A 26,953-nucleotide genomic window follows, 5' to 3' on the forward strand; every position below is an offset into this window, starting at 1 on the left:
CTCAGTCTTCTTGGTAACATCCTGCTATATGAACCAAGGCTTGTAACTGTGTAGTTAGTCTTTTGCAATTAGTTGTTATTTTATCCTCACTGTTCATTTCTCTCTTATTTATTCTTGCCCAATTTTAATAAATCAACTGTAATTAAGCAGTTTCTCTTTCCAATCTCCTTTTGAGATTACAGTTGAATTACAGTTGTAATTCAGCAGTTTCTCTTTCCAATCTCACTTTGAGATTACAGTTGATATTCAATTACAGTTGATATTCAAACTAAAGTCAATGCATTTACCTGGGCTGAATAAAGACCTTGCATTCATGGCTCATTACCAATGCTGATTTCTCCACACCCATCTCTCCCTTGGACATCACAGACTCTTCTGCATACCACACCTAATCCCATCACGCCTGCTGTTCACATTTACATACTGTTAACATTTACATACTAATGCTTGTCTGAATTCACTCTCCTCTACTTAAAGACAGATGGATTCACATTCTAGCTGTATCTGAAGAAATGAGCTGTGGCTCATGAAAGCTCATACCCTGCCAGAAAATATTTTTGTTAGTTTTTAAGGTGCTACTGGACTCTTGCTCTTTTCTACTACTGCAGACAGACTAACACGGCTACCCACTGTGAATTAGGATCACACTAGAAACCTACAAAGAACTTGGGACACTATTCACCTTTTCAGAGAGGCTGCAAGAAAGACAGAAGAACAAGCTTCGGTCCAGCCTTGTACATTTCCTCTGTTGCATCAAGGAAGTCATAAAGGATGATTGCTCCACTCATGTTGAGAGAATGTCAAGAAGAAAACACTGGATGCAGATAAACCCTCTGGGTTATCCAGTTACTTCAATCACTTTGTAATAGGAATAGATAGGCTACGCTGGCCAGGATGCTTATTTACATGACAAATGACTCTCTTTCACACTAACAGTTATCAGGATGTTTTCACATGTGAAGCTCAAACTGCCTTTCAGCCTCTCTCTTTCCCCCTATTTGTGTCAGTCCTATAAATGATAACAGAGAGGCTCAAAGTTGATTGTAGCACCACATATGACAACATCCAGTGGGTAATGTCTGGATACTTGCTTATTAGAGGACATAAACATAAGGGACAAGGATCCCAATGTCTCAATTCAAACTCTTTTAAAAGAATTCAGGCTTCGTGGTGAAGTGGTGCGCATAAAATACAGGAGTGGAGCAAATTTGGTTCACCATGATAGGGTGACAGCATGTGCAAAGAGCAACCAGAGAGTAAACAGACTTGTGAATGATTCTTTAGGAGGAGGAGGCCGGAGGAACCAATTGAATTGTGTGGGACGAAGAGAATGAGAAGTACCTGTACAAAAGCTAGTCAGCTTTCTTCGAGTTGCACTGCGGAATCACTGTAGATTCTGTAGAACTCTCTACTTTTTGTCTACTTCTTATTCTACAATTCTCTTTTGAATGGTCTTTCTGCACTAAAAATTTCTCACAAGTCACCATGTCCAGCCTGAAAGAAATTTGTGGTGGGCTTCCTCTGCACTCTCTTCCCGAGAACAGAGGCCGAAAGGATGGAATTCCCCATGCTCCGGTGAGGACTCCCAACCTCACAGAGCATGAAGAAAAGGTAAGAAAGTTTGCACCTTTTCCATAGCCTTCCGTCAGTCAAAACCAGCAAAACGTCACCTTCTAGTGGTCTGCTGTACTTCCGAAATACAAGAAAATATAGCCATGTTTTGGCAGCGTTGCAGCTTGTGCTCCTTTAGAAAAGATATGCAAAAACCATAAACACAATACGTAGTGTTAAAATATCAAACGTGCAAATAAATTGTCTTATTGAACCCGTGCCCAGCCAGTCATTCTTTACAGGCTTATTTCCAAAGACCGCAGCATAATCATTTGACTAAATACCAATGAGTAAAATATCTTAGCAATGATCAATTTTCAATCAATATGAACTCAGGTTATTGGTAAACAGATATATCTCTAGGTTAAAAAAACCTTATGTGTAGAACTCAAACAGAACATGATCCTTGAAAAATCCCAAACCCTACTGAATTTATATGCATTTTTTATATTTTAACTCTTTATAGTGTGTTCACTCTTTTTGCATATCTTTTATAAAGGAATAATTTTTATTTATAACATTTCGTAAAGGGACCACTGACAGAAGACAATACATCAAAACGTGTTTAATTTTTCATGGATTATAACAGGAATGTTCTGCAGGTTGTAGATATTTAATTAATTTATTAAAGGATATTTGTTCAGAGCAAGATTCGAGTACAGTCGCACATTAAAGACCATCATGATTTCCAGGGTATAAAGTTTCCAGGGAGCTTTGAGTCTCGAAAGCTTATACCTTAATTTTTTTTGTTGATCTTTAAAGTGCTACTGGACTCAAATCTTGTTCTTCTACTGAAGACCAACATGGCTACCAACCTGAAATTATTTGTTTAGATTATATTGATTGCTCCTCAACCTTTTGCAGCTTGGTTTGTGTGTTGGTTGCAGATTTACTTTCCTCATTTGGGGGGGGTGTACTTGTGGGAGGTTTGAAAAACAAAACAAACAGCAGCATTAGGGTAAAGTAGGGTTGCCAACCTCCAGGTACACTGTATCAAAAACATATATTCAGTGAAAAAGTGCAAACATCAACATACAAAGGTGCTAACATGAACAATGAAATTACAAAATATACACACACACAAAGAAGCTATTCACAATGTGGCAGCAATGATACATAAGGCACAATGGCTGTGTCCAACGAGACTGAGAAAGTTCAATACAAAAATCCAGTGTCAATAGCTATAATAAGCCAACGTCTGAAGGAACAAACTTGCTGCTCCTTTGTATGTTGATGTTTGCACTTTTTCATTAAATATATGTTTTTGATACAGTTTGCCTGCACTGTTTTCTTATTGCCATTATAGATTAACAGTGAGTTTTTCCTTTGGTGTAACCTCCAGGTACAAGCTGGAGATCTCCTGCTATTACAACTGATCTCCAGCCGATCGAGATCCGTTCACCTGGAGGAAATGGCTGCTTTGGCCATTTGACTCTATGGCAGTGAAGTCCCTCCCCTCACCAAGCCCCGTCCTCCTCAGGCTTCACCCCAAAAACCTCCCGCTGGTGGCGAAGAGGGACCTGGCAACCCCAGGGTTAAGGCTGTTTCTACAGCCTTGACCCTGCTGTTTTTAAAAAAATATATATTCTAAATTTATTTATTTATTTACTTCCTTTATACTGTGCCTTTCTCCCAAATGTGGACCCAAAGTGGCTTACATTGTGTTTTTCTCTTCCAGCACCTTAAATTGTGCCCAGAAACCAGGTCCCTGTTTGCCAACGGCGGGAGGTTTTTGGGGCAGAGCCTGAGGAGGGGGGGGTTGGGGGAGGGGAGGGACTTCAATGCCATAGAGTCCTATTGCCAAAGTGGCCATTTTCTCCAGGTGAACTGATCTCTATCAGCTGAAGATCAGTTGTAACAGAAAGAGATCTCCAGCTAGTACCTGTAGATTGGCAACTCTATAGATCAATCAAGACTAGAGTGATATGGTCCCGATGACCCACTCCAGTCAACATCCTGGCTGCAGCCTTCTGTACCAACTGAAGCTTCTGAATACCTCCCAAAGGCAGCCCCGCATAAGTGTGTTGCAGTAGAAGGGTCTAGATGTAACCGGGGCATGCACCACAGTGGCCAGATCTTTTCTGACTAGAGAAGGTCACAAATGGCTAACCAGTTATATCTGGTAAAAAGCACTCCTGGCTGCAGCTGCTACCTGCTTATTCTGCAGTAGGCCTGGGTCCAGGAACACCTCCAGGTCACAGACTTGTTCTTTCAAGGGCCGTGCAACCCCATCCAGAAGTGGTCAGACCTTCTGCTCATCAGTAGCACTTCTGTCTTGTTGGAATTAAGCTTCAGTTTATAAGCCCACATCCACGCCAAAACTGCCTCCAAGCACCGGTTCAGGGTTTCTACAGCCTCCCTGGGATCAGCCGGAAGTGTAAGATAGAGCTGAGTGTCATCTGCATACTGGTGGCAAGCCAGCTGAAATCTCTAGATGACCTCACCCAGCCATTTCGGGTAAATGCTGAAGAACATAGAGACTAAGATGGAACCTTGTGGAACCCTACAGGGCAGAGGCCAAGGGGCTGAGCCGCAGTCCTCCAGCACCACCTTCTGAAACTCACCCTCCTTGTAGGACTGGAACCACTGCAGAATGGTGCTTCCTAATCCCAGCCCAGAAAGGCAGTCCAGAAGGATACCACAACTGATAGTATCAAAAGCCACTGAGAGGCCCAGGAGAATCAACAGAGTTTCACTCCCTTTGTTCATTCCCTGGTACAGACCATCCACCAGAGTGTTCAAGGCTGTTTCAGTCTTATCACCAGGCCTGAAACCAGCTTGGAAAGAATCCGAACAATTTTTCACCCAGGAATGCTTGAAGCGATCTATCACCACCCATTCAATCACCTTGCTCAAGGATGGAACATTTGAGACTGGTGGATAGTTACTGAAATCTCCAGGGTCCATATATGCCATCATATATTTTTATCTGAAGGTGGGGCATTTCTTTTTAGGATTACGCGATTTGATAATAACTGGTTTCATCTTCAAAAGAACATTTTAAAGAGGAACCTTCCATCTTTGTAAGCAATCTTAGCATTTTTGTCTGGGGCATTCAATGTCCACATACAAGATTTCATGATTTCAAGCTAAGTGAATAGGACTGCCAACGAGCCTGGAGAAAATGTGTACTGTCCCTTTAATAGAGGAGTAAAATGTGGAAACGAGCCTTTAAAGCTTTTCAGGGCAGAGAGAAAATAACATGCCATTAAGACTTTAATAAAGGGACAGGACCTTTTTTCTCAAGGCAGTTAGCAACCCTACAAATGAAACAGACATACCAGATATTTTCCTCCTGTACTGTTGTTAAACATTATGTGTTAATATTACAAGCCCTGGTGGTTGTTTACTATTATTATTACAGTCACAATCATTATCATCTCAATAGTAATATGTTGCTAAGCTTAACTTTTGCTAAGCAAACAATAACATAGCAAATATGAGCTTACAGAAACTAATATTTGCAAAATATTGTCGAAGGCTTTCACGGTCAGAGTTCATTGGTTCTTGTAGGTTATCCGGGCTGTGTAACCGTGGTCTTGGAATTTTCTTTCCTGACGTTTCGCCAGCAACTGTGGCAGGCATCTTCAGAGTAGTAACACTGAAGGACAGTGTCGCTGTCCTTCAGTGTTACTACTCTGAAGATGCCTGCCACAGTTGCTGGCGAAACGTCAGGAAAGAAAATTCCAAGACCACGGTTACACAGCCCGGATAACCTACAAGAACTAATATTTGCAGCTCTTCATCCTTGATTTATATATGCAATATATATAAACTATTCCCATGGTTTGTTTTCATGTACCTCTGTTTTCTGGCAATAAAATAAAGACTATATAAGAGACTCATCCGTGTTCTCCGGGGTCTTCTAAAGAGATATACAGTTATTTCTTATATTCCTTGCTTAATCTCCTTGGATAAAAACCATAGCTGTAAGGCACTTTGCTTATATTTCCTGACTTTTGCATCCAAGCTCTTTGGTTGCTTGGGGCATGAAACAGTAACATCCTCCTTCTTCTCCCTTCCCCAAAGTGTGAGTCTCTGTGCTCATCTGCTATCTGCCCCAAATAAGACATTTTTCCCCATATGGCATGCCCCCAATAATTTAAGAGTGCATTAGGTATAATTTGTTATTCTTTAAGGAGCCACAGGTTTTTTTGTTCTGTTTTTATCTTCTGGTGCATGTGGAATGCCTCTACCTCTTTATGTTTGTTAAGCTTCTTTCATAGGCTGTGCATACCTTAGTCATACTTTGAAGCTTCTGCACATGTAAAATTTGAACTGAAATGAATCAACCTCTTTGAATTCATAAAATCAAGGTGATGATTTTAGCAGGATTATTCTCAAAAACTGCAGCTTGTCAGAACTGACCCCCTCGCCAGTTACTCAGGTTGTTGCTCTGGTATCTGGAATTCCACCTGAAACAGGTAGGTTCACTTATCAATAACATAAAGAAGTTAGGAACGATGTTTGCCTTCACTCTGATATAAGGAATTAGTAAGGAGTTTAAATTATGTTAGTAGAACACCAATATATATGTCATCTTCCTGGTTTCAGCTGTTTGAATGGGTAAACAAAAGAAGAGTTGGTTTTTATACTCGGATTTTCTCTACCTTTAAGGAGTCTCAAAACAGCTTACAATCTCTTTCCCTTCCTCTCCCCACAACAGACACCTTGTGAGGTAGGTGAGGCTGAGAGAGTTCTGAGAGAACTGCGACTAGCCCAAGGTCACCCAGCAGGTAGGGAAACAAACCCAGTTCACCAGATTAGAATCTGCCGCTCATGTGGAGGAGTAGGGAATCAAACGCAGTTCTCCAGGTTAGGGTCCACAGCACTTACACTATACCACGTTGGCTCTTCATTGGAAGATTGGACATTATTTCTCCTTTGTGAAATAGCAGATGTTAAAGTAGCGCAGGGGCCATACAATTATCTCAACTGCTAGGGTTGCCAGGTCCCTCTTCGCCACCAGCGGGAAGTTTTTGGGGTGGACCCTGAGGAGGGCGGAGTTTGGGGAGGGGAGGGACTTCAATGCCAGAGGTTTCAATTGCCAAAGTGGCCATTTTCTCCAGGTGAACTGATCTCTATCGGCTGGAGATCAGTTGTAATAGCAGGAGATCTCCTGCTAGTACCCGGAGGTTGGCAACCTTAGTGATTGAAGTATGTTATAATTGGAAGTTAACTGTACCCTAGGGGATGGAGTTGACTGGTTTGTTCAGAGAGGCTTTGTGTGAGAGACAGTTATTACAGTGTGTGTGGAGAGAAAAGGTGGAGTGAGGTGCTGCAGAGTGCTGTGAAAGAAATCTGTGCTCTAGGTAGAGGTTGTGAGCCTAAGTGGCAACTGAGGAAATTAAGCTTTGTGCCTGGGTTTATCTAAGGAACTTTAGAGAAACGAGAAGAGCTGTACACCTATCTGTAACCATTACGTCAATCAGTCATGCATCCCTATCAATCGAGCATCCAGCCTGCATTTTAAATCACAGAAACATATACATAAAACTCCACATTAAAGCATAGAAATGAAAGACACAATATTTGTAGAGTGAAAACCTCCCATAAGGGAAGAAAAGGGAAGTTGTAAAGATGTCCTGACCTGGATGGCCCAGGCTAGCCTGATCTTGTCAGATCTCAGAAGATAAGCAGGGTCAGCCCTGGTTAGTATTTGGATGGGAGACCATCAAGGAATACCAGGGTTGCTGTGCAGAGGAAGGCACTGGCAAACTACCTCTGTTAGTCTCTTGCCATGAAAACCCCAAAAGGGGTCGCCGTAAGTCGGCTGCGACTTGACGGCACTTCGCACACACACAAAGATGCAGGACTTTTCCTGCAAAATATGTAGTAGGATCTTGCCTGTCTGGATGGATTTTTTTTTGTGGGGGCAGGGGTAATATAAGGTTGCCGGGTCCTTCTTCACCACCAGCGGGAGGTTTTTGGGGCAGAACCTGAGGAGGGCAAAAGCAGGTAAGAAAATGATATGCCAAGGACAAGGAACCCCATTTCAATTCCACTCACAGCTAAATGTGGAAAAGGAATGACTGAGCAACACAAGAAAGAGCGGAACTACCTGAATAGACAAGTGATCTGTTATTTCTTTGCACAAATGAGAGTCTTCACCTAAATGCTTATTTGGAACTCAAATTGTGTAAGCCATTTTTTGGTAGGGACATGTTTACTCTATCTTTTGTAAAGAAGCCAGTGGGCATGCAGGCTGTATAACCACAGCCATAATCACATTTTAGGGGCAGGTCCCTAGAATGCCAGGGAAGCAATGCCTGAGTAGAGGAGGACTTGCTGTATATGTCCTATTTTTACTCCACCCATGTGGGTTGTTCCCACACACCTCATAGCACACATTGCTTGAGGAGTAAGGAACAAACATGAGAAGTGAACAGCTCAGCAGTATATAGGGTTCTCTTGCCTTGCTTCATATCCCATATCTTTTTTTAGAATTAATGGCAATTACATGAGCCAGCTGAGGAGAAGGGGGGAGAGTCTGATCTGCCTGCTGAGGAAATATAAATACCAAAAAATACCATCCCTCAGAGTACAGTTAAGGTTAGTGATGTCTTGGGCTGTGTTATTTAAAACATTCCAACATTTCAACATGAGCAGAATACTGTGGGAGGGTGGATAGGTGATTAAAACCTGGTCCCTGCCCTTAAGTTTGAGATGAAGGTCATTTTCCCCACTGTAGTCATTCTATTTCTTTTTATAAAGAGATTCTGGTTTTGCTAACTTTGAAGGTTCAGAGAAAATCTGAAAACTGCACTGTTCATTGAAAGGTGACAAGTGAGGGCTTTGTGCTTATTTCCTAGCAGTGGTAGCTAGTCCCCCCCCCCCCTGCAAGTGTGGAAGCTACAAGTCCAACTATCCAGCAAACAGTTCCCACTAGCAAAGCCTGGCAGGTCAAAAGGCAAAACAGGGTTGCCAGGTCCCTCTTCACCACTGGTGGGAGGGTTTTGGTACAGAACCTGAGGAGGGTGGGGTTTGGGGAGGGGAGGGACTTCAATGCCATAGAGTCCAATTGCTAAAGTGGCCATTTACTCCTGGTGACCTGATCTCTATCGGCTGGGGATCAGTTGTAATAGCAGGAGATCTCCAGCTAGTACCTGGAGGTTAGCAGTCTATGGTCAACGGGTAGGTCTCAGTGGTCTTCCCAGCTAAGGCATGCAGCTGTTGCATATGCTTCCAAGCCTCCTGCCACCAAGTAAGACCATCCACACATCAGACCGTTACAGAAGAACTTAACAGAATCCAGACACTACACCTGTGCCATGCCCAGAAGGCAAGAAATAACTTGCTTGTAAAGCAGCTATCTCACGAAAGTGAAGCAGATACATTTCTGATAGGATGTCCCATACAAAAATGGCTAATCTTTTTTGGGCGGGTGGGACATTGTAATCTCCACTTCTGGCAGCCATCCATGAGGCAAAAACATTGTACAGGCTCACAAAAATTCTGGTTGTTTGAAACATCCCAGCACATTTGAAATATTTGAGCATAGAAATCTGTTTTCTTTTGCACTGTATTTGGTACAATTGGCCCAAAAGGTTACCACACATGGTACCAATTCAAGTTTGCATCATCAAGTTATACCAATTCAAGTCTGCATCATCACTATAAATTTGTGCTTCCAACCAGGCAACATTTTGAGCTTAGTATGATGGAATTAAGACTGAATACGCCTACAGTCCTGTGAACTACTGCTAGTTCTGCTCACTGGTTCTATCTCTTCAGAGGAATGGGTGCAGCACAGACTGTGCCAGGGGATTATTTTGTTTATATAAACATTAGGGGTGAAGAGATATCATCCAAAATACTGTCCTACCTTGTTTGCTGGAACATCTTTGCTACTACGGTCAATGCCCTTGAACATGCTTGTAGGATCTGGGCACATTTCCCACTGGATATGATAAAATTCATGTGTTTAACTCTCTGTGATAACCACCCACTTAGTCACCTTTAAGTTTACTCATGCTCCCTTTTTTTCCTCAACCTTGGCAGCTGGCTTTGAAGAACTCCCTACGTTATTTCCCACCCAACTTGCATCCAGTGCTGGTGCCAGAATTTGCTGAGGAGCTAAGGCACTATGGACACATCTACATGTACAGGTTCTGTCCCCAAATTGAGATGAGGTAAGGATCTCAAGAAATGACAGTGAACAATGACATTCACTCTGCTTTGGTTAAGGATGTGTAGCAAAATGTCAACAGGGATCGGGGGGGTGCAGCCATAACCAAGCCAGGCAAGGAAGAGTCCGGTTATCCTCAGACAGGAATGCAGGCATGGAAAAACAAAGCAAAGGCAGGCACAGTGGGGCCTGGGAGGTAGTCTCCTAGGCAATCAGCCCACCAGGACTTTCCATGGTGGCCTAAATGGCCAACACACCCCTAATGAGACAGTTAAACCATCATACCTCTGGAAAGAACTTCAATGAACAATGTTATTCCTATTGGAGAAATCTATCAATGAAGAACTCCTGTCTAGAGAACTTATTAAGAAACATTTAAAAGCAACAAGATGTATGTTGGTTGCTTTAAATCTACACAACCAAGTAGTTTTAAAAGCATCCAAAAGTGTTTCACAACTTGGGCTGTTTCCCCTTTAATATATTTCAAAATTTTATGTTTGGCTGAGTCCCTAGACTGGAATAACATCGTGCATTCGTATATTAGAAAAATTAAAATGGAAAAAATAGGAAAATTAAAATGGCTTCCTAGCCTGGCAAAGACCACACATTTTCTTTCATCCTAATGAGTGTAGTTAATGATATGTGTCCATGAGGAAGAGACCAGCAGCTAAAACTATTCAACTACATTGTTCATAGTTCATCTAAAGTTGGTCAATGGATATCTGATTCTGCCATAATGTTTCAGTGAAGTGAGTTTCCCTGTGGCCATTCATGATCCAAGTGCAAACCAAGTGGGTTCCCCCCCCCCGAAATGAGACCTAGTGAAACTGATAAATACAGCTGTTGCTACACATCTTCCAGTGCTGTGATTCTTGGACTATGTATGTGTGTACAGTGCCATCAATTCACAGCCGATTTATGGTGACCCCTTATGGGGTTTTCAAGGCAAGAGACTTAACAGAGGTGGTTTGCCAGTACCTCTGCGTAGCAACTCTGGTATTCCTTGTTGGTCTATCCAAATACTAACCAGGGCTGACCCTGCTTAGCTTCCAAGATCTGACAAGAATGGGCTATACCATACTGCCTTCCTTCTCGGTTCTTGGACTATAGGAACGTTATTTTGCATCACATTGTTTTATGCAGTGGGGATTGGAAAGATAGTATATTTCTGCGGCCACAAGCGCACTTCTGCCAGCAGAGGGAGGTGATTTTCCCTGATTCTCCCTCCTGCTGCAGATCTAGCACTGTTCTTGGGGGACCCTAATACCTAGAAGAGCAGCCCTAATAGCCCAGCCCAGCCTGATCTTGTTAGAGCTCAGAAGCTATCCAAGGTCAGCCACAGTTGGTACTTGGACGGGAGACCACCAAGGAAGACCAGGGTTGCTATGCAGAGGAGGGCAATGGCAAACCAACTCTGAATGGCTCTTGTCTTGAAAGCTCCATGAGATGGAACTTCATGGGGTCACCATGAGTGGGTTGTGACTCGATGGGTTGTGACCTTTTATAACCCATGGGCAGTATTTTGGGCAGTTTTGGGGAGGCTATAATGGGAAGGGGGGATCTCTGTTCTGCTCTGCTACTTGTGAATCATAAGATCTAGCCCAAAGAATTCTGATGACAGTGCTTCCAAAGCATGTCACAAAACAAGTAATGGAAATACCAAGTGACAATCAATATTTGATCTCATGATTCAGATATAACTGTAAAAGGCTCAATAATATTTATTTCATTATACTCCCCCTTCCCTTTTTTTTTTTAATTTCAGAGCTTACCCCATCCAGGAATATCCTTGCCAAACAATACAGGCTGCTGCCATAATGCACATGATCATGAATAATCTTGATCCTGCAGTGGCCCAGGTAATGAAACTTCAATGAAAGCTTAGCCCTGGAAAGAAATCCGATATTGATGTTAGTGGGTTGAACCTTGTGAGTTAGCATATTTCAGTTCCTCTTTGATTATTCTGAAATGGAGAGAGCATCTAAGTTTTAAATACTAATTTGAATGACAAAGAGTTGGCAAGCTACCGGAACTTATATACTGCTGAGCTGGTAATGAACAGAAGAATAAGGTATCAGAGGTCTGTGACTTCAGGCCATCCTTTAACCCAGGGGTGTTGAATGTATTTGGATGGGGATATAAGTCCAAATAAATAAATAAATAAATAAATAAATAAATATGTTATGAGGGCCAGATATGACATAAATTCACTTGGTTGGGCCAGGCTATGACTCGCCAGCCTAGATCCAGGGTGGGGGTGGGGGTGGCTGCTTCGGTTGGCAAGCCCACAGCGGGCTTGCCAGCCCAGATTGGGACTGTGGGGTGACTGCCACAGCTGGCAACTCTGTAGCGGGCTTTACCATCAGACACACTGATCCATGGAATTACCATCAGATACACTGATCCATGAGCTCCATTCTGCTTGCAGAAGAGATATTTGTTTCTTCTTATTGTCTGATGTAGTTCCCCATATCACCAAATAACTACTCCTGCTGGTTAAGGAACCCTTAAGAGAACAGCATGGGATGCAGTGCAGGGGGAACAGAATCTTGAATGAGAAATCTGTGAATTCCCTATTGTGTGAGTGGAAGTTCCAGGAGTATGCAGCATATAGCTATACCCTTGACTAGCCTGATCTTGAAGGCTAAGCAGGGTCAGCTTTGGATAGTACTGGGAAAGGAGCCCACCAGAGGCAGGCAATGACAAACTACCTCTGAACATCTCTTGCCTTGGGGTTGCTGTTACTTGATGGCCAAAAACAATATACCATAGCTACATTAGAGATTAAATGCTTTTTGTGATGTGGATTTTGCGAATTCAAGAAAGAGTACTGAGATTACACAAAGGTGGTGTTCTGAAATGGCAGACACTTTTTAAAATATAATTACAAATGTGCTTTCTGCAGTTTCCCCAAGAACTTGTAACTTACGGAGGAAACGGACAAGTCTTCAACAATTGGGCACAGGTACAGTGCCGATACAAATGTCACAGTATAATCTTGACCGTGTTGGTGAAGGATTACTTTTCTGCACTCAGCTTCAAATAGAATTGACTTGGATGCTCCACAGAGCACTTATAGAGCTATATTGACCATAAAATCTGTCCTCTGCAGAAAGATCTTGTTACTCAGAAGTGTATCAGCTTCAGCAAAAGTTTCTACTTCTCCATGAAAATTTTCTTGCCTTTTTTTGTTTTCAGACTAAGCTGCTTCCTGACATCTTGTGTCTGACTGGTTCTCTTGAAGCATTTATGAATAAATTATGTTTATCAGTTTATGTTCTGTTGGGGAATGGGGAGGGTCTTAAGAACACATTTTCATTTAGTAGCTAGGTAGGAACTTTTAAAAATGTTATTGTTTGTGATAGTAACAGTGCCATGATGAAACAGTGATATAATTAAATTTTGTTAAAATCAGTGGTAGCTTTGATTGTCTACAAAGTGAAAAACATCTCCCCATCTCCTAAAACAAGAGTTTATAATTTACAGTTGAATTATGAATGCTGACATACTACCAGTGAGAGAAACTGGAAATCATTTATGCTGGAAGGAGAAGAAAGGGAGACAAGTCTAAAGGAGTTGCCATCTTGAGAAATTCAGTAGTGCTTTGACTATCCATATGTCATGACACTGGAATTTTTAAAATTAAAATTTTAAAGATTGCCGCAAAAACAGGTAGAAAAACAGTACAGAAAACACTGGAACAAAACAGGATTCCAGCAATACTGTCTGGAGTTTCTGTTATAATTGAGTGAATACGTACAAGCAGGGAAGGTACTTCTCACGTGAGCTCTTTAACTCACTTTGGATTTTGAAGGCAAACAGGTTTTTTTAAAAGGTTTCACACACCATAATGGTAAAACCCACTTTGGCTTCTGAAGGCAAACTGATTTTAAGGCTTCACACCACCTTAAGGATAAAACACTGTCCTCTTATAGTTAATAAAGCTTCAGTCTGGTTTTCCAGAACCTGTTTTTCTCCAATGTCTTTTTGCTGTTTTAGTGTTCTGTGAAGCCTTAAAATCCATGGGGTATCAGAAGCCAAAGAAGCCCATAGGAAAGGGACCTAAATGTCCACTATGGGCATGGATAGAGTTCAGCTTTAGAACAGATGGAATGATTATCATAATGAATATTGGTGTGTTTCTGAGCAGGTGCACTTTGCTCACCATTAAAAAAACACAGTGGCCGTCTCCAAATCTGAGCATAGAAGGCAGGGGTCCCAGGTTTCAAGGCAGACTGGAGCGCTCTCATCTTTCTTTTTTTGAATTAGCCATTGTGCTTCTAAAAGTACGTTAAGTACGAGCTTTTGTGTCCCATGCCTAGCTTTCTTCAGGGCACATATTGCGCAGCAACACACAACACAAGATTTGGAAACTTGCTATCCATTCCTTTGCTCCAGTAGTCTTGTCCTGTTTAGATATGACTCAGATATCTACCAGGAGTTTCACAGCACAGTGAACAATACTTCTTTGTCACTGGTTACTTAAGAATAGCAATTGGATGAATGATTTTATTTGGTTGTGACAAGGACAGTTTGTTCCTGGCATTATGAGTCGTGAAAAAAGAGACTGTGTTTAAAAACTGTTTTGTTGTTTCAAAGTCCTGACTCCAAACATTATTTCTGGTGTTTCTTATCTGCATTGCCCCTTCCTTTCTTCCAAGAGGGTTACTGAAGGGCATCAGTTTGTGTTTGTCCTGACGGACAGATTTCCCTTCCAGTTTTACAAAAGGCTGGGAGCATCCTTGAATCAGTGAAACTAGGCTGCTGTGCTTTGTCTCATTGCCGTTTCTCAATAAGAAGCCCCAACACTTGTTGGATATGAAGCAAACAGATTATTCTCAATGCACATTACTGCACGGGTAACACAAGCAATATACTTACTCCCTTATGAACCCACCTGACCTTCTGAGATTAGGCGGGTGGCAACCTGGAAAAGGGCCTTTTTGGTTGTGGCACCAACACTCCTGAACTCTCTCCAGGGAGATTAGTCTGTCCCCTTCTGTTGCAGTCTTCCGCCAGTGGCTGAAGACTTTTTTGTTTCATTTAGCATTTCCTTAGTGATCCCTCCTTCCTTAGCAATGTTTTAATTGCTGTTTTATGTACATATGTTCTTTGTACATATTTTAACTCTGTTTTCAATTTGATTTAATGAGGGTGTTGATTTTGATGGTTTTATATATGATTGGTCATGTATATTTTAAATTGCTGGCTGCTTTGGTGGCCCTTGTGAGGGCAGAAAGGTGGGATATAAATTTTGTGAATAAATAAAATAAACAATACACAGTACAAACATGGTACAGATAAACACCCATTGGCCAGGGATTCCACTGATTCCAGAAAGTAGGCGGGTGAGCTGGGGTTCTCTTGTGCCTACATCAATACTGAAAAATCCTAGGATATATCAATATTCATTCATTTTTCTTCCACAATTTAAATGGAATAAGAGAAGAGATGTAAAAATAATCAGACTTTGTGGAAGTGCTCAAGAGAACAATTCGTCTCATTTGCTTGCTGGATGGGTGGGTTTTGAAGGCAGATTATTCCAGAGTCAAGGGGCAGACTCTGATAGCTTTTGGTGAAACAGGGCACTTCACAATAATTCCAGAGGGGTATCCATGTTAGTCTGTTGCAGCAAAATTAAAAATCCAGAAGTACTTTAAAGGCTCACAAAATGTATTTCAGCATAAGCTTTGATGAGTCAGCACTCACTTCAAAGTGCAGCAAAAATCAAACCTCATCAGGATTGAACACAGCACTACTCTCAGTGTGGTACAGTAGTGGTTAAAGAGTTGTGGACTCCAGTCTGGTGAACTGGGTTGGTTTTCCCACTCCTCCACATGAAGCCAGCTGGGTGACCTTGGGCTAGTCACAGTTCTCTGAACTCTCTCAGCCCCACCTACCTCACAAGCTGTCTGTTGTGCGGAGGGAAAGCCATTAGTATTGTTGATAATAATAATTACTCTTTTGCATTTGGATATGGAGGGCAGGATGATAAATGTTTTCATGGAACAAATTTAGGCTTCTCATATTTAGACTTGCAGTAGCATTTGCATTTTCTACTAAGGAAAACCACTTAAAATACTTAAAAGAATAAAATTGCAGCTAACGTTGATGTTCTGTACGGAGGCCTACCAGGTTGGGGGGAAAAACATGGGGAGAAGCAGTTTCTAGGGGGAAAGCATGTAAAAGCTCTATTTTAAATTCCCTTCCCCACTTACAAAAGAATTCTTTTGCAACCCATTTTCTACTACACAGGGCTGATGTCTTCATATCTACTTTGCCCCTTAAAATCCTATAATAAAGCTGGCCAATATAAGAAGGAAATATGGTGTGCATCCCCCCCCCTTGTTTCTTTCTCCTTCAGTTCTGGCTGGTGATGCACTATTTATCTGAGATGACAGAAGATCAGACATTAGTCATGTACAGTGGACATCCCTTGGGGCTCTTCCCTAGCCATCCGAATGCTCCTCGATTAGTCATCACCAATGGCATGGTAAACACCACAATCATTTTACCCTCTGTTCATCTTTTGTTTATTATCTGTTGTCATTTCTGAACTACTTTCTGGCAAACATAGCACTTAGATTTTATTTGGTTTGGTTATTGTTCTCCAGCATGCTGACGGCACACTAGGGTTGTCAACTTTGGGTTGGGAAATACCTGGAGATTTTGGGGTGGAGCCTGGGGAGGGTGGGGTTTGGGGAGTGGAGGGACTTCAGTGGGGTATAATGCTATAGAGTCTACCTTCCAGGTGAACTGATCTCTGTTGCCTGGAGATCACTTGTAATAGCGAGAGATCTCCATTCACCACCTGGAGGTTGGCAATCCAACTGCACACATTGAACTAAAACATACACCAGCTTTTGACACAAGATCAAAAACACTGATCATTAGGTTGCCAACTCCAGTTTGGGAAATTCCTGGAGATTTGGTGGTACAGCCTGGGCTAGAAAGGGTTTGTGGAGGAGAAGGGGCCTCAGTGGGGTATAACGCCATACAGTCCATGCTCCAAAGCAGCCATTTTCTTCAGGGGAACTGATCTCTATCGTCTGGAAGTCAGTTGAAACTAGGTGTCAGGGGTCAACCCACCAGGGTTTCCAGGGCTCCCACTGTGTCCGGAGGTATTTCATGGTAACCCTTGTTGCCTGCTGCTGCTCTGAGCAGTGGCTGAAGAATTTGTTTTTTTAAAAGCCAGGGCTGTGAGTGGTGTGATATCATTTCTGGAGAAAATCTGGAAGTGCCATCAAGTAGTTCTAGGAATCACTGGAAATTGTATGGTTTTGCTAAAGGGTTTCTGGCGATTCCTAGAGTGACATCATGTCACTTCCAGTTTTTCCTGGAAGTGACGTCATGGCACACATGATGCCCTGAACCCACCCATGTCCCAGCCATCAAGCTCCCTCTGGTTGCCACCCTAGTTGTAACGCTGGGAGGTCTCCAGGCCCCACCTGGATGTTGGCAACCCTACATGATCATACTTGCATCCATGGGGTCTTCATGTTATTGAGCCAAAGGCATCCTTGTCTTCTGTCATAATTTACTTATTGCTTGAGAAGAAAGAGGAGAGACAGATTATAATAATTATCTGGTCATTAGATTCTGATATTCTTGGAGCATCATGAATATAACAGGGCCACACTATATTTCCTTTAATTACAACATATAATGTTGGATCTCCCTTGCTCCTCCCATGGGATCTCTCACAATGTAAATATGAGCAAGGTTGACTGGATATAGCTTGATGGTGTATGTGTGTGGAGGGGACATCCATTCCAAAGCAGATCTTTCTCCTTTCTTCTCCCACAGCCTCTCATCACTGCTTTTATTTTACTCTTTCTTTGTGTAGGTCATTCCTAACTATTCCTCCAGAGATGAATATGAGAAACTGTTTGCAATGGGGGTCACGATGTGAGTTGTCTTTGATAATTCTTCAGTAAGCTGCTAGGACTTGCTTTCTGCTATTAGCATGGGACCTGGATTTAGGCCATTAGTTCTTTGCTATTGGAAAAACTCAATTTGCACAAAGCTGAGTTACTTTTCTTAAATAATTTGCAAGGATTTATTTGTCTTCAGAAGTCTGGAATTTTTGGACAGCTTATGTTAGAGAGGCAGGACCCTCTCAGGCTATGAGTAGGGATGTATGTATATACCCACAGACTAAAAGGCTCTGTGGTGCAAATACAGAAATGTGCCATAGCATACAATTAAATGGGGAACTTTGTACCTGTAAGATGATGGAGTGGAAATTTCTTGTTTTCATATAGTATTATGCAGAGATGAGTAAGAACACTGTGTTGTGTCCATTGTTATTGACAGGTATGGACAGATGACAGCAGGCAGCTACTGCTACATTGGACCACAGGGAATAGTCCATGGAACTGTGGTGAGCAAAGGCGCCATGCTTTTCAAGCTGCAGATCTGACCCACTGACTCATAATATTATGAGAGATTATTTTTATAGCTAAACCAGCAGTTTTCACTCTGTACGCTGCAAGAGAGCTGCCTGTATAGGGGGAGTCGTTAAACAATTAAAGGCTTTTGTGAGCCCAAATCCCTCAAGAACACAGGAGGGTACTTGCTGTCTCTGAAAGATGCATGGGGTTCCTTTCCTCCTCTCAGGCAGCCTCTCTGGGGCAGGCAATTCCACTGTGCTTCTGCATCATGTGAATGTAATCAGAATGGGGGCATCCCGAGTTGATCAGTGTCATATGTAAATTCTGCCATTAAAGTCTGTGTGCGGCATCAACTGCACTGTGAACCAGAGCCATGGATTCTTGATATGCTGACCTTGCACGCATAGAAGACTCTGACTAAATTTAAATGGGATCCTTCTGGCCATGTAGAGCCATGCACAGGTAATTTTATCTTTATTTACTTCATTTATAACCCCTCCACCCCACACACACACATACACTGGTCTTTCCCCCAATGGCGACCAAAAGCAGTTTATGACCTTTTATGCAGGGATGTTTCCCTGCGGTCACCCTCGCCAACTGCTTCGGGGCTGCCTTTTGATTATGCATGCCTTTTCCAACCATCAGAGGTTGTCTCGCTCTCTCCGTGCATTTCCGTGCGTTTTGCCTGCATTTTCCAGATTCTGGCTAAAACAGCATCTGGAAAACACAGGCAAAATGCACGGAAATGCACAGGGAGAGTGAGGCCTCTATCTTTCTCCTCTCCTCTGTTTTATCCTCACAAGAAGGTATGTGAACAGGTCTCCCAGGTTAAGGCCAAATACCATTTTGTCTCTTTCCTTGATTGGTCTAGCAGCTGATGGGCTCCACTCACTATAATTGGGAAGAGGGTGTATGTGAAAAGGCAGAATCTTTCTTGGACAAGGTAGATTTCTGCCACATATACAGAAGTGGTGGGGAGTATCTTTGGGAAGCTGCTTCCACACTCCTTTCATGGGTCCTGAAGATTATTTTTTGCTATACAAACTGGAACTCTGTGCTTTGAACAAAAAAAGGAGAAGCTTTGGCAAACTATTGCTATAGAGCAGGGGTCCCCAATGTTGTGCTCACGGCTGCCATGGTACCCTCTCACACCTTTCCTGGTGACAAACTAGTGTTTTTAGAAAGTGAGCAGGACCAGGTGGGCCTTTTTGCTTAGCAAGGCTTTCGATAGGCCATTACAGATCTGATTGGCTGTGTAGTCTCAAGAAAACATTGCTTCAGCAGCAGCTGCCACCACAGCATAAGGATCTTCACTGTGTGACTGAAGGTAAACTGTATATATGCAATAGGGATGCCAGGTCCCTCTTGGCCACCGGCAGGAGGTTTTGAAGGCAGAGCCTGAGGAAGGTGGGGTTTGGGGAGGGGCTTCAGTGCCATAGAGTCCAATTGCCAAAGTGGCCATTTTCTCCAGGGGAATTGATCTCTATCAGCTGGAGATCAGTTGTTATAGCAGGAGATCTCCAGCTAGTACCTGGCGGTTGGCAACCCTAGTATGCAAGAAAATATTTTAAAACAATATGTTCATTTAAAAAGGCACCCTGTTAAGCAGAACTTCTGCCTCAAATGTCGGTTACTATTAGAATTATGCAGAACATCACTACCTGACATTGGGTGGTTGACTATACTTCCGGTGTCAGCCGTTTTGTAGTTGCACCCACCACCCTCTATCAAAATTCCAAAGTAGCCCTCGGGCTCAAAAGGGTTGGGGACCCTTGCTGTAGAGACTCCCTGATTTACAAGTTGTTACAAATCCAGAAACCGAATAGTCCTTGAAGGCATTATGTGATGGCTTTTGCATTGTGATTATTTGAAATGCAGATGTGACAAAAATATTGTCATTGGAAGGGTATGGGGAAAGGACTGGTAACGGCCCTCTTCTGTTGTGTGCTTCAGCTAACAGTGCTCAATGCAGGTCGTCGCTACTTAGGAGTTGAGAACCTGTCTGGGAAAGTGTTTGTTACATCAGGTCTTGGAGGAATGAGTGGAGCTCAAGCAAAGGCTGCAGTCATCGCTGGCTGTGTTGGAATTATTGCTGAGGTAAAACTGCTTATATTGTATTACTTCGCTTGTGTGTGTGTTATATGCTATCAAGTCACTTCCAACTTATGGCAACCCTATTAATGACCTCCAAAACATCCTATTGTTAACTGCTTTGCTCAGGTCTTGCAAAACTGACGGTTGTGGCTTCCTTGATTGAGTCAATCCATCTCATGTTGGGTCTTCCTCTTTTACTACAGCCTGCAACTTTTCCTAGCATTATTGTCTTTTCCAGGGAGTCTTATCTTCTCATGATGTGATGTGACCAAAGTACAATAGCCTAAATTTAGTCATTTTAGCTTCCAGGGAGAATTCAGGCTTTATTAGCAATCCCTTTTTCCTGTTGGTTTTCCACTGCTGAATTCCCTTCTAACAATAGCTCTTCTTAGAATATTAAAGCCCCTTGCAACATGGTACAAGTTACCTCACCCCCAGAACTGCTTTCTGCATTTCTAGTCGTATCCTAAAGGACCATACCAAAAGCACCAGCATATCTCATAAAAATACATTTTGGGCACACTGGTTTTCTGATGGTTTACCAGGTGCTTTCTATCATAGTTGAAAAATAGGGTAAGATGTCTCCAATCATGATGCTACAGTAAGATAATCGCATTATAGAATCACTGGGTGAATTTTATAGAGTTTCAAGTTCACTTTCAGGGCAGTGGGTTCAGTGAATTACAAAGATATAGAATTGGAAAGATTCAACAGACCTGTATCTGTATTCCTCAAGGGGATTGGGCTGGTCATAGCTAGTCCAAATGTGTGATATTTTGTACTTATTTAATCACATTTGTATAGTACTTTAAATTTCCTCCAAGGAGCTGAGTCAGGTGTGTAGTGAGTTCTCCAGCATCCCTGTGACCTGCCAGAGGCCTCACAATAGGGCTGTCAAAAAAAAAAAATTCAGTACAGTTCGGATTCGGCCGAATTTGGCCCTTGTGGGTTCGGTACGTAACGAAGTCCGAACTCCCCCACTTCGGATCCGTTCAATTCGGCAGGAATTCAAAGTTCGGAAAAAAAAATTCGGCCGAATAAAGCCATTAAAAACACAAGCGCGCCTTTCCGCGGCTCGGGGGGGGGGCATTTTTGGGCTTAGAGGTCCCAAACTTTCAACAGAGCTTCCAAGGACATATATTGAAAGACTCCCCAAGTTTTGTAAAGATTGGGTCAGGGGGGGCTGAGATATGAGCCCTGAAAGGGGTCCCCCCCACCCTTAATGTGCATCTCTCAGCAGAGCTTGCCGCCCAGGCACAAAGCTCCCAGCCCCGACAAACAGCTGATGAGAGCAAGGGCGGGGCAGGTGCTAAGAACTTTGCAAAGCAACACAACTGAAAAGCAACACCTTTGCAAACATGCAAAGGGCGGGGCAAGTGTGAAGAATTTTGCAAAACAATACAACTGCAAAGCAACACAAGCACGCAATGCAACACCTTTGCAACAGTGCAAAGCAACACCTGACACCTGGGAGTTTGCATACCATGGAAAGGGACAGAGGCAGCTAGCTATGCATAATGAGCAGGAGGGGGTGGAATTTCTCCTTTTGCATTGGACTTGGGACCAGGCAGATGCATTCTTTAAGTCACCATTTGAAAACCAGTTTTGAGCAAGCATCAAAATAACCTAACTGATCTTATGAATGAGGAAAAACCTGAAGAATAAAAATGAAGCCCCCCCTCAAACCAGGGAGAGAGAGACTGGAGCGGGAACACACACCCCAGGCAGAACCGGCAAAAGCCCCCTTTGGCTTCCCCCCCACCCACAGAAACTGCTCCCTTCCCACACACACACACAGACTCTGCTTTCCCCCCACACACACACACAGAAAAGAAAAATTATAAATTAAAGCCCCCAAAGGGGTCTTACTGTGGCTGTCTTCTGTTCCAGCAGGAGGGGCTGGGAGGCTGGGTAATCCAATATGATTCCATTTGTATCCAATATAAGATCCATATGTATGCATCTCTCGAGGGTGATCCATTCATCCCAATAGGGAAAAGGGGAAAGCCCATATCTCGGGGGCCCCTGACCCAATGTTTACAAAACTTGGGTGGTCTCTTAAAAAGCCTTGTCTGAAGCTCCGCTGAAAGTTTGGGGTCGGCACACCCAAAAATGCGCCCCCTGCAGCCACGGAAAGAGAAAAGGGGGGAGCCGATATTTCAGCCCCCACTGAACCCATCTTTACAAAACTTGGGTGGTCTCTTAAGAGGGATTGTCTGAAACTATGATAAAAGTTTGGGGGCTGCACCCCCAAAAAAGCGCCCCCTGCAGCCACGAAAATGGAAAAGGGGGAGAGGAAAAAGGGGTGGAGCCCATATCTCGGGACTCCCTGACCCAATGTTTACAAAACTTGGGGTATCTTAAGAAGCCTTGTCTGATGCCCCGCTGAAAGTTTGGGGTCGGCACACCCAAAAATGCGCCCTCTGCAGCCATGGAAAGAAAAAGGGGGGGAGCCCATATCTCAGGACCCCCTGACCCAATGTGTACAAAGCTTGGGTGGTCTCTTAAGAAAACTTGTCTGAATATCCCCTGAAAGTTTGGGGTCTGTACCCCCAAAAATGCGCCCCCTGCAGCCACGGAAAGGAGCGAATGTGCACAAGCACCCCCTCACACACACATGAGGATTTCCCTCTCTCTATCTCTTTCCCCGGCCGGCCGCACATCAGCTGATTCCTCCAGTACTCAATCCTGACTGATTGGCCAGAAGGAGACCCAGCTTGGCCACCGATTGGCCGGGGGAGGAGAATGCTGCTTACTGAAGGTTATGCTGCTTACTGACGGCCCCGAATTGGCCGAATTTATTCGCGAACTCCCGAACTCGCTGAATTCGGCCCCCCCGGTTGCCCGCCAGTTTTGAGTTCGGTTCCTCCCAAACTAAAAACCGCCGAATCAAGGGAAATTCGGCTGATTTTCAGTTCGGGCCGAACCAAATTGACAGCCCTACCTCACAGTAAACTTAATGAGTAGAGTATTGGACCCCATGTCTCTCAGTCCTGTAACCAATGGTTTTTCACTATGCAGAGATCTTGGCTCAAAACCAGTAAGGAAAATATGAAACTCTTGCATTCTTCATATGAGGTAATTTCACTTCTGCATAGTTGTAAGAAGCAGACATTTTCATTTTACCTTATGCTCCTTCACATGACCTCTCCCTATTCTTCTGCCTAGGATGAAATCATTTCTAAATGAATTTGTTCTAATATCTGCCATTCGTATATCTGAGATTGGCTTACATATGACTAATGCATTCAAAATTGGTTTTTCTGTGCCAACTTCCTAGTAATATTCAAGCAGCTTATTTAAGGACAATGTCTGGGATTTTAATATTCATAAAAACATTAAAATCCATGAAAGTATTAGGAAACCCTTCCCTGATTTCCTCCCTTGGGTACAAAGGATACCAAACTTGCTCTGCTTCCTGTCAGAAACATTCAACATCTTTGATACAACCTCAAATAGACATTACAACAAACCTCTTTTTGTTTGTTACGGTCATAAATGTGGCTTCTTTGTCATGCCTACACATTTCCTCCTCCTTCTCCTTTCCTCCCTCCTCCTGTTGCACATGGAGCACAACTAAAAGCTTTGGGTTAGGAATCAATCAAACTCCAATTTGCTATGATGTCTGAATGCAGACATCTGGGCACACTGGCACTTGTTTCTTCCTTAACAAATCAGATTCTAAACTGAGGCTAAACCATGGTTTAGAATGCTGGTTTGTGGGGAGGAAAGATAATTTTCTCTGCTAGGAATCTTACAGTGTAATAATTTGTAGCTATGAATGACCTGTTCCAAGCTAGAACTCAGATCAACACAGCATTGGTCAGTCTTATCACTAACTAGCTATTTATAACTAGGGCAAAATATTCTAAAATTCAGCAGTCAGTGCATTTTTGTGAGTGTGTGCAATCTTTCAGGTTGATGAAGCTGCACTCTTAAAACGTTACCAGCAAGGATGGCTCATGGAAATCACCGACAGTCTGGATTACTGCATTGTTCGGCTCAGGTACTAATCAAGAAACCCGTTCCTCAGTTTTTCACTAATTAATTCCAAACCCCACTAAAATGTTTTTGGAAGCTTTTCTGCAATGTGGAGGATTGTAGGCATTTGGACAAATGTAGACATTTGGACAAATTACATTTTGCTCCCTCCCCACAAACTATGATTTTGCACCTTGGTTTAATCCAGTTCATAAGCAAGAAACAAGCCAATATGATTCTTTTACAATTGTCTTCCAGTGGAATATGAGAAGTAGTTGGACCTACCCGACAAATACTCACACAATCAGCTACTTTTCGCTTGGTGTAAATAACTTGCCTAAGATCTTCAAAGTCTCCTTAGCTCTGCTGATGCCAAGGGTTTGACCAGCCTGCTAAATCAATGATAACTACAGTAGAGATGCTGTAACAGCTATGCCTGAATACTCAATTATGACAACAGAGACCCGAGTTTTAATTTCTGCTACATTTTATTATTTATATTATATTATATTATTATTCCCTATGTATGTATGTATTTAACTTAGATTTGTTTGGAGACTTGATGGTCTATGACTGCGAATAAAGTCTGATGATGATGACATCAGAGAAGATCAGCCAATGATCTCAAAAGAGGCATGGCAGGCAAAGAGGTCAGAGGTTGAGGAGGAGATTGCAAAATGAGAGTGGAAAAGAACAAGATGTCAGGAAAGGCTCAAGTGTGGGCTGCAAGTGTGCTGTTACAGTGAAGCCACTTACAGAAATTGTCAGTTGCTGAAAGAGTTTATCAAAAAAAATATTTTGAGCAAAAACTATCTTATCTGCTAAGACTACTGAGACACACATTTTAAAATTTAGTTTCTTCTCACTTTGCACAGAAAAGCCAGGAAGGATAAAAAGGCTCTCAGTATGGGATATCATGGGAATGTGGTAGATCTTTGGTAAGTAAATGAAACTGATCTGTGATCTTCTTGACGACGACGTACTAATAAAGAATTACTATGAAGTTCAACGCATTGTGTACGGACCTTGTAGCATCTCTTCTAGCCTGTGATTCTCTTGTGTGTGTGTGTGTGTGTGTGTGTGTGTGTGAGAGAGAGAGAGAGAGAGAGAGAGAGAGAGAGAGAGAAATACCATTGTGTCAAATGCTAGTGAACCATGATGCCCACTTAATTTTTTCCTTCAATAACTAAGCTAATTATCCAACAAAAGATTCTGGCCTGCAACTTACCATTGAAGCCTTCTTCCAGCCTGAGGAGCCTTCTTCCAAATTAAACGGCTCTTCCATGTCGAACTTCACAGAGCCTGGTGGTGAGGTAAAGGATCACTGTGTTTTGCTTTACCTGATCCAGCCAAAATTAATCATTTTTAATCAATCATTAATTTCAGTGGGAGAGTGAAGCATGTGCCACTAAAATCATTCCCGATAGCTTGTTCTTAGCAAATGCATCTTGGCTAATGAGCTTATGCCCATTTTCCTCCACCGGTTTATAAACATTTTCCATATCGAAATCAAGCTAACTGACCTACAGTTGTCAACTTCCTCTTTTTCTATGGGCAGGGAGAGACTTGTTGATGAATTCAATAAGACCGGAGATCTGCTAGTTGATTTGGGATCTGATCAAACATCTTGCCACAATCCATTCAATGGAGGATACTACCCAGCACAGCTGAACTTTAAAGAAGCTAACCAGCTCATGGCCAGCAATGCAGAGGCATTCAAAGTCCTTGTGCAAGAAAGGTACTACAATAATTTTCACCGGTTTTGTCGCAAGACATTTGTAGGCTGAACGACATTTTGTCCCAGTTGACTTTATTTTTAAATTGGGGTGTGGGATAGGAGGCTAGTTTTGGAATGGGATTAATAAAATCAGAATCTGGACTATATTCTGGTGAACGCAATCTGAAGTTATATATCTCTGCATTAAGCAACATAGACACATGAAATCTGCCCTCTACTGAGTCAGAGTGTTGGTCTATCAAGATCAGTGTTGTCTACTGTCTGGCAGCCACTCTCCAGGATCTCTCAGGCAGAAGTCTTTCACATCACCTGCTACCTGATCCTTTAAACTGATCCTTTAAACTGCCGCTGTCTCTACATAAAGCTGAAAGAAAGCTCTAGAATCAAGAGTCAGTCAGTCCACCCCCATTTTTATATGATGTTGATAATAATTACATAAGTAAGAAATTATGTCCTGACCTGGATAGGCTAGGCTAGCCTGATCTGGTCAGATCCTGGAAGCTAAGCAGGGTTGGCCCTGGTCAGTATTTGGATGGGGGACCACCAAGGAATACCAGGGTCATTACATAGAGGCATTCAATAGCAAATCACCTCTGAAGTCTCTTGCCTTGAAAACCTTGCATGCAATAAGGTTTGGTGAGCTAGCAGATGAAGACAAGTCTTTGTGAGAAAAATAAACGATAAAAGAAGTACTGCAGCTGGAAGCAAAAATATCTTTGCTGAAGGGAGTAACAGAAAAGTCCTTATTTTCTTCTGTTTCTGTTTTAAAACCAAATCAACAAATGGCTGGGTTTTTTTTATTTCTGAGAACACTGCAAATGTTAAGTGACCCAGCTCTGTTGCTTTTGAACTGTAGCCAGTTGTTCACTTTTCCATCCCATAATCACCGGAACTAGGAATTTCAGAATTAGATTAGCAGTAATGGTTCTCTTCCTGCAGCTTGCTCCTGTTACGTCTCCGTTTCTGAAACGATGGTCTGGGAGTCAGGAGCTGCTCGTATCAATT

General features: G+C 42.6%; 1 protein-coding gene across 1 annotated transcript in view; it reads left to right on the forward strand.

Annotated features, from left to right (window-relative positions):
• Positions 1-1,485: 1,485 nt before the first annotated feature.
• The window catches only part of UROC1 (urocanate hydratase 1), a 54,576-nt gene continuing 29,108 nt past the window's right edge, over positions 1,486-26,953 (forward strand). The window contains exons 1-11 of the mRNA XM_056846907.1: positions 1,486-1,611; positions 9,613-9,743; positions 11,505-11,598; positions 12,645-12,704; positions 16,104-16,232; positions 17,586-17,647; positions 18,056-18,122; positions 20,089-20,232; positions 24,147-24,235; positions 25,086-25,148; positions 25,769-25,948. Of these exons, the coding sequence (XP_056702885.1) occupies positions 1,486-1,611; positions 9,613-9,743; positions 11,505-11,598; positions 12,645-12,704; positions 16,104-16,232; positions 17,586-17,647; positions 18,056-18,122; positions 20,089-20,232; positions 24,147-24,235; positions 25,086-25,148; positions 25,769-25,948 (1,145 nt within the window). The remainder of the gene's footprint in view (positions 1,612-9,612; positions 9,744-11,504; positions 11,599-12,644; positions 12,705-16,103; positions 16,233-17,585; positions 17,648-18,055; positions 18,123-20,088; positions 20,233-24,146; positions 24,236-25,085; positions 25,149-25,768; positions 25,949-26,953) is intronic.

Source organism: Euleptes europaea, chromosome 1, assembly GCF_029931775.1.
Source record: "Euleptes europaea isolate rEulEur1 chromosome 1, rEulEur1.hap1, whole genome shotgun sequence".
Taxonomy (NCBI): Eukaryota; Metazoa; Chordata; class Lepidosauria; order Squamata; family Sphaerodactylidae; genus Euleptes; species Euleptes europaea.